General features: G+C 44.9%; 1 protein-coding gene across 1 annotated transcript in view; it reads left to right on the forward strand.

Annotated features, from left to right (window-relative positions):
• CDH5 (cadherin 5) overlaps positions 1-5,270 on the forward strand; it is a 29,675-nt gene extending 24,405 nt beyond the window's left edge. Inside the window, exons 10-12 of the mRNA XM_009901140.2 lie at positions 438-546; positions 1,423-1,668; positions 3,347-5,270. Of these exons, the coding sequence (XP_009899442.2) occupies positions 438-546; positions 1,423-1,668; positions 3,347-3,840 (849 nt within the window). The 3' untranslated portion in view covers positions 3,841-5,270. The remainder of the gene's footprint in view (positions 1-437; positions 547-1,422; positions 1,669-3,346) is intronic.
• Positions 5,271-6,465: the final 1,195 nt, after the last annotated feature.

Here is a 6,465-nt window from a genome sequence, read left to right on the forward strand (position 1 = left end):
AAATGAACCACATATCTCTGAGTATGAGACTTTTATGCTTTACTTAGGTAAGATTTCCTCTTTGGTTTCCAACCTGTGAATGAAGGGGCAAGACTGCTCTTTTTGAAGACTTTCATGGAAATTCCTTGCCTTGAAAGAACTTGAAGAGGAACATCACAGGATAGCTTTGTCCTGCCTATTACTGAAGGGGGTTATACAAGACATGCATCCCAGCACTAACTTAGAATCATAGAACTGTTTCAGTTGAAAAAGACCTCTAGGATCAGTGAGTCCAACCAACAAACTGAGACCACTATGGCCATTAAACCATGTCCCAAAGTGCCATGTCCACATATTTCTTGCACACCTCCAGGGACAGTGAATGCCTAAATACTATAAGCACTTTTATCCCTGGAGGCAATGTATGTTGAAAATTACGACCTTTTCCATCTTTGCAGGTAATCATCAGGATTTCAGCCACTGACAAGGATGAAATATCACCTAGAGGTTTCTTTAAGTACTCCCTGGCCACAGAAGACAGCAACTTCTCCTTGGTTGAAAACCACGGTAGTGTACCCCTGTAATGCATTTTCTCAGCTAGGCCAAGTAAGATGCTAGGACACAAGGGAGAAAAGCTGAAGTGATGACCTATGGTTGGTCTGGCTCAGCTAAGTAACAATTTCATAGATACATAGAATGGTTTGGGTTGGAAAGGACCTTAAACAACATCCAGTTCCCACCCCACCCTGCCACGTACAGGGACACCTCCCACTAGCCCAGGTTGCTCAAGGCCTCATCCAACCCAGCCTCAAACACCTCCATGGAGGGGGCATCCACAACCTCCCTGAGCAGTGTTCCTTTGTCTCACCGCCCTCACTGTAAAGAATTTCTTCCCAATATTCAGTCTGAATCTCCCCTTCTCAAGCTCAGAGCCATTGCCTGTCACTACAAGCCCTTGTAAAAAGGCCCTTCCCAGCTTTCTTGTAGCCCCCTTCAGGTACTGGAATGTTGCTCTAAGGTCTCCTGGGCACCTTCTTTTCTTCAGGCTGAGCAACCCCAGCTCCCTCAGCCTGTCCCCACAGAGAAGGTGCTCCAGCCCTCTGATGATCTTCATGGCCCTCTGGATCTACTCCAGCAACTCCATGTCCCTTTTATGCCAGGGACATCAGAACCAGACACAGTACTCCAAGTGGTGGTCTCATGAGAGCAGAATAGTAGGGGAGAATCACCTCCCTCATCCGGGTGGTCAAACCTGCTTTGGATGCAGGCCAATTCATTTTTAAAGGCTTCACTTCCTGAACAAAAAAGTTGTTTGCTGCCACCCAGGCTTCACTGAGTTCCCAGCAGGCTGGCTCTGAGGGGAAAATGGCCCAAGTGACTGCTAATCTATGAGGGCAAGCTGGCAGAGATTAGCTCTTAATTAGCTGTCGTTACTTCTTCCAGACAACACAGCCAATATCACTGTCAGGTATGGACAGTTCAATCGTGAGCTTGCCAAAATCCACTACCTGCCTGTCATCATCTCAGACAACGGTGATCCTGAGCTCAGCAGCACAAACACTCTGGTCATCAGTGTCTGCAAGTGCAACGAAAAAGGCAACTTCACTTTCTGTGAGGAACGAGCTAAACAAGTTGGAGTCAGCATACAAGCACTGGTGGCAATTTTTATCTGTATCTTCACAATCATCAGTGAGTATTTGGCTTTTGTCATGTTCATAGATTCGTAGAATCATAGATTGGTTTGGGTTGGAAGGAAACTTAGAGGATCCAGTTCCAACCCCCCTTCCATGGGCTGGGACACCTCACATTGGGCCAGGTTGCTCAAGGCCTCATCCAACCTGGCCTTGAACACCTCCCCGGGCAACCTGTTCCAGTGTCTCAGCACCCTTGCTGTAAAAGGCTTATTCTTAATGTCTTAATCTCCTCTCTTCCAGCTCAAAGTCATTTCCCCTCATCCTGTCACTCTGAGCCCTTGTCAAAAATCCCTCCCCAGCTCTCCTGTAGCCCCTTCAGGTACTGGAAGGCTGCTCTGTGGCCTCCTCAGAGCCCTCTCTTCTCCAGGCTGAACAACCCCAACTCTCTCAGCCTGTCCTCATAGGGGAGGTTCTCCAGCCCTATGACCATCCTTGTGGCCTCCTCTGGACCCACTCCAACAGTTCCATTACCTTCTCGTGTTGGGGACACCAGAACCGGACAGACACAGTACTGCAGGTGGGGTCTCACGAGAGCAGAGCAGAGGGGGAGCATCACCTCCCCTCTCTGACATAAAGAGAGGAGACTGTTTTGGGTTGCTTTTTCTTAGCTGAGATCACAAAAGCTTTGTGGCTATCAAATGGTCACAGGGGCAGAAATATTGCACCTAGTGACTCATCTCACCTGCCCTCTCTAGTTGGCCTGTTAGCATACTTTCAGCTACAAAGCTGCTCACGCTGGTGGAAAGGGTGAGTCACTGGAAAGGTTCTGGCACCTCTCTATAATAGCCATAATCTACACTTGGCTTACTGCTACCAGGCTCACATGCAGCTAGAAAACAGGAAATTTGTGCTGGGGCAGTGCCAGTGAGATTCAGGTTTCCAAAGGTTGAACTAGTCTGGAAATGCTTTAAACAGCCCAGTGAACATGTACACATAAAGCAATCTGTAACACATCAGCAGACCTGGACCTATTGGGTGCATTTGGAATCTACCAGAGAAGGGCAAGAGAATTTCCTGCTTGAGAAGAGGCCTCCTTTGCAGACACATCAGTAGCATTTGTTGCTTAGCATTAAGAGATTTACCAGTCCATGGCAGTAGCTGATCCAATGAACTTCTGACACTGCATTTGTGCTTCCGATTCCAGATCATAGAACCATAGACTTGTTTGGGTTGGAAAAGTCCTCTGAGACAACATTGAGTCCCAACCACTAACCTAACACCACCACAGCCATTAAACCTTGTCCTGGAGTGCCATGTCCACATGATTCTTGACCACCTCCAGGGGTGGTGACTCCACCACCTCCCTGGGCAGCCTGTTCCAATCCTTGACCACTCTTGCAGCAAAGAAATTTTTCCCAATCTCCAACCTAACCCTCCCCTGGCACAATTTCAGGTCATTTCCTCTCATCCTATCACCTGATAGGTGATAGGAAGAAGAGAGAGACCCCACCTCACAATTCAGTCGTATGGTTCCTGTTTAGGCTTCACTGCTTTGAGACCATACAAATCCTGCAGTTTAACAGCATTTTAAGCTATTTTCTAAATAAATATGTTACACAAATTTCACTGCAGCAAAAGAACTCTTCAGCCTGTGTCACACATCCTAAATGCAGTTTGTTTTTCACCTCCTTAACTTCTCTCTTTACACATGCTCATCTACATTCTTTTTGCAGTAATCACCTTGCTAATTCTTCTGAGACAACGACACAAGAAGGATTTGAGTGGTCTTGGGAGGAATGTGGCAGAGATCCACGAGCAGCTTGTCACCTATGATGAGGAAGGTGGTGGTGAAATGGATACTACCAGCTACGATGTGTCTGTGCTCAACTCTGTCCGCAAGAATGGCATGAAGCCAGAAGCAGTTCCCTCTCCGTATGCACAAGTCCAGAAGCCTCCTGGAAATATAACTTCTGGTGCTGGAGAAATGGAGATGATGATTGAAGTCAAGAAGGATGAAGCTGACAATGACAGGGACTTGCTGCCATATGACACCCTTCACATTTATGGCTATGAAGGTGCCGAGTCTATTGCAGAATCTCTCAGTTCTCTGGGATCAGGCTCCTCAGACTCAGATATTGATTATGACTTTCTCAATGACTGGGGACCCAGGTTTAAAATGTTAGCTGAGCTGTATGGGTCGGAACCCAGTCAAGATTTTGTGTATTAAGTTCAAGTTAGCCATGAATTTTCTCCCTCCCACTACAGGTAAGACATCAAGAGCCTGCCAATGGCCACAGAGCTCACAGCTCTTCACCCAAGCCATACAAGGATTTCAAACAGACATGGATAACAACCTGCAAGCAGTAGGGTTAAAAAGAAACACACAGCTCACCCCTGTGGACTTACCCCAGCACTGCTGTCCTTGCTAACCTCCCCAAAACTGCTGCTGGAAGACCTGCTCGAGCTTTCTATGGCACAGCTCCTCTCCCTGTCTGGGTAGAGACTTCTCCTTTAAAAGTGGTTTTGTCCCCACTTTCTCCTTCATTCCTCTCCTCCTGTACTGTGTCCACCAATGAGTTTTCAAGGTCACCATCCACTGGGTCAGAGGTTTGGTGGTGTTGGGAAGGAGTGTTTTGAATAACCTTCAGTGTCTCCAGCCAGCTGGTTTGCCTGGCCCCCTTGTAACATCTTTACTCGTATTCCAGACTTATGTTCAGCCAGCAGAGGAGGAACATATGGGCTATCACTTAATATCAGAAATTATTCCATCACTTTCACTTCAGATGTGGGTTTTTCCTTCTTTCCAATCTATTAATTATTCATATTTTATAGTCTTCTACTACAGCTCTGAGTTACTACAGATAAAATTAGTCAAGGTTTTCAGATGCACAACCTGGTTTCATCTGTCATTTCTAACAGCCTAGTGATGATTTCAGGCACCTTTCTGCCATCCTAGAATTTGCTCCAGCTAGCAGCAAAAGTTGTATTTTCTTTCTGTCAATAGGATCACAGTGTTGCCCAATGGAACACATCCTGCAGGGCAGGAAATGTGGAGATCAGGGGAACGTGAAGTCTCCAACACTGTAAATCTCTCTCAATGGCAACATAGGTCTCTCTAAATTCCTAAAGAGGCTGAAGAGGTTTTTAAATTCAACATTATTGAAGCAACTGTGTATTTTTTTCAGGGACAAACCAATGAAGGGCCTCATTACTGTGAAACTGGTTTGATTTTTTCCTAAGCAGGTACTGTAAAACGGGTATTTTCCACCGAGGAAAGCATTGTAGGCTTCCAAACCAGGATGCTACACACCCACACATCTGTCTGCATAACAGAACTGCAAATACAAGTAAGGCTTTGGAGCTGCAGCTATTACGTCCCTGGTCAGCACGTGTTTAGTCTCCCACCTGATGAAGAGCCACAGAATGGAACTTCCCATGCAGGAAGTTAAGAACCACAGGCACTGGCTGGGTTTGTCTGTCTGTCAGGCCTGAGACAATGGCCTGTCTCTGCCTTCTGGTAATGCAGGTTCCTGCCGCCTTCGGTGGGAACAGAGCCTTGCCACACAGATACTCAGCTCTGCAGGGTCTGTGCTGGAGCTGTATGCATTAGTTTAGTTGATTTGATTATTTAATTTTGGTAGCTAACCAAGTAACACTAATTTTGTAATATTTTTTTTTTTACTTTTTGTTCTTCTTTGTTTTACTTTTTTTTCCTTTCCTAAATCAGTGCAGTGGAACCTCACAAATTTGTTTTTCACTTATTCAAGTCATCTGTGATTTAGACTCCCTTCCTCCAAAATGCTTTCTTGGCAGGAAAAAGCAAGACATTGTAATATTATGTGTAATAGAATACACACAACTATAGATACACTATTATAGTATATATGTAAGGCTATATTACATATAATATTATATAGATTACATAGATGTAATCAGCTCTCCCTGCTGTAAAAAGTTGTGCAGCCCAGTCCTCAGCTGGACACTGATGCTCCCCAGCATCACCAATGCAATCACTCAAATTTTCAACTATGAGCTCAAAGAAAACAAAGCAGAATTCTGTCCAGTCAAACACTTTGGGATGACTTCATTTTATTTTCCATGTGCTCAATTCTCTTCTGGTTTGCTTAGTCCAGTCAAAAGTGCATTCTATTGAGGTTCCACATGTTAGTTTGTTAGAAAGAGTGCTAACTAATAATACTTACAGTTTAAGGACCTTACCAGTAGCAAAGGTATTGGCTATCTAAAAGGTAAAGTTAGTTTTGGAATTGTTTAGAGCAGTAAGTAGAGTACTTTGGTAAGCATCATGCAGATAGTACTGCCTGTAATCGCTGTTTTTTAGCCTGTTTTATAAAGCTGTTTTAAGGAACTCTGTACCAAGTTCCACTGTATAAAGATGTTTGCACTGGAGAGTTTCTTTTTATATTCCTATGTTGTTGTGCTGTGGTTTTGTTTTTTGGGGTTATTTTACTACATAAAAGCCAATCTCACACTGGATTTTCTGTGCATGAATGAGTTTTATATATAACACAACACCAGGCTCTGCACTCCAGTTAACTCAGCCATAAAACCTCTGCTTTCTCAGCTCTAAGGGAACTCAGACCAGCCACAAATTTACCAAAGGACTTTCTGTAACAGAAGTTTTCTCCCAGTCTTTGGAAAGCTGTCAGGAGAGCTCCTGGGGTATGGAAGAGGAAAAGCCCAACAGTGCAGTCTGCATTCAGCAGCTGGTAAGGTTGAACCTTCTGACTTTGGAGGACTTGTGTCTGCCAGTGCTACAGGATGCATCCCCTTTCCCAGCAGATGTTTGGTATTTTAGCAGCCAGGCATCAGTGTGATTCTAAACCACCATGTC

The sequence above is a fragment of the Dryobates pubescens genome, chromosome 19 (assembly GCF_014839835.1).
Source record: "Dryobates pubescens isolate bDryPub1 chromosome 19, bDryPub1.pri, whole genome shotgun sequence".
In the NCBI taxonomy this organism is placed as follows: Eukaryota; Metazoa; Chordata; class Aves; order Piciformes; family Picidae; genus Dryobates; species Dryobates pubescens.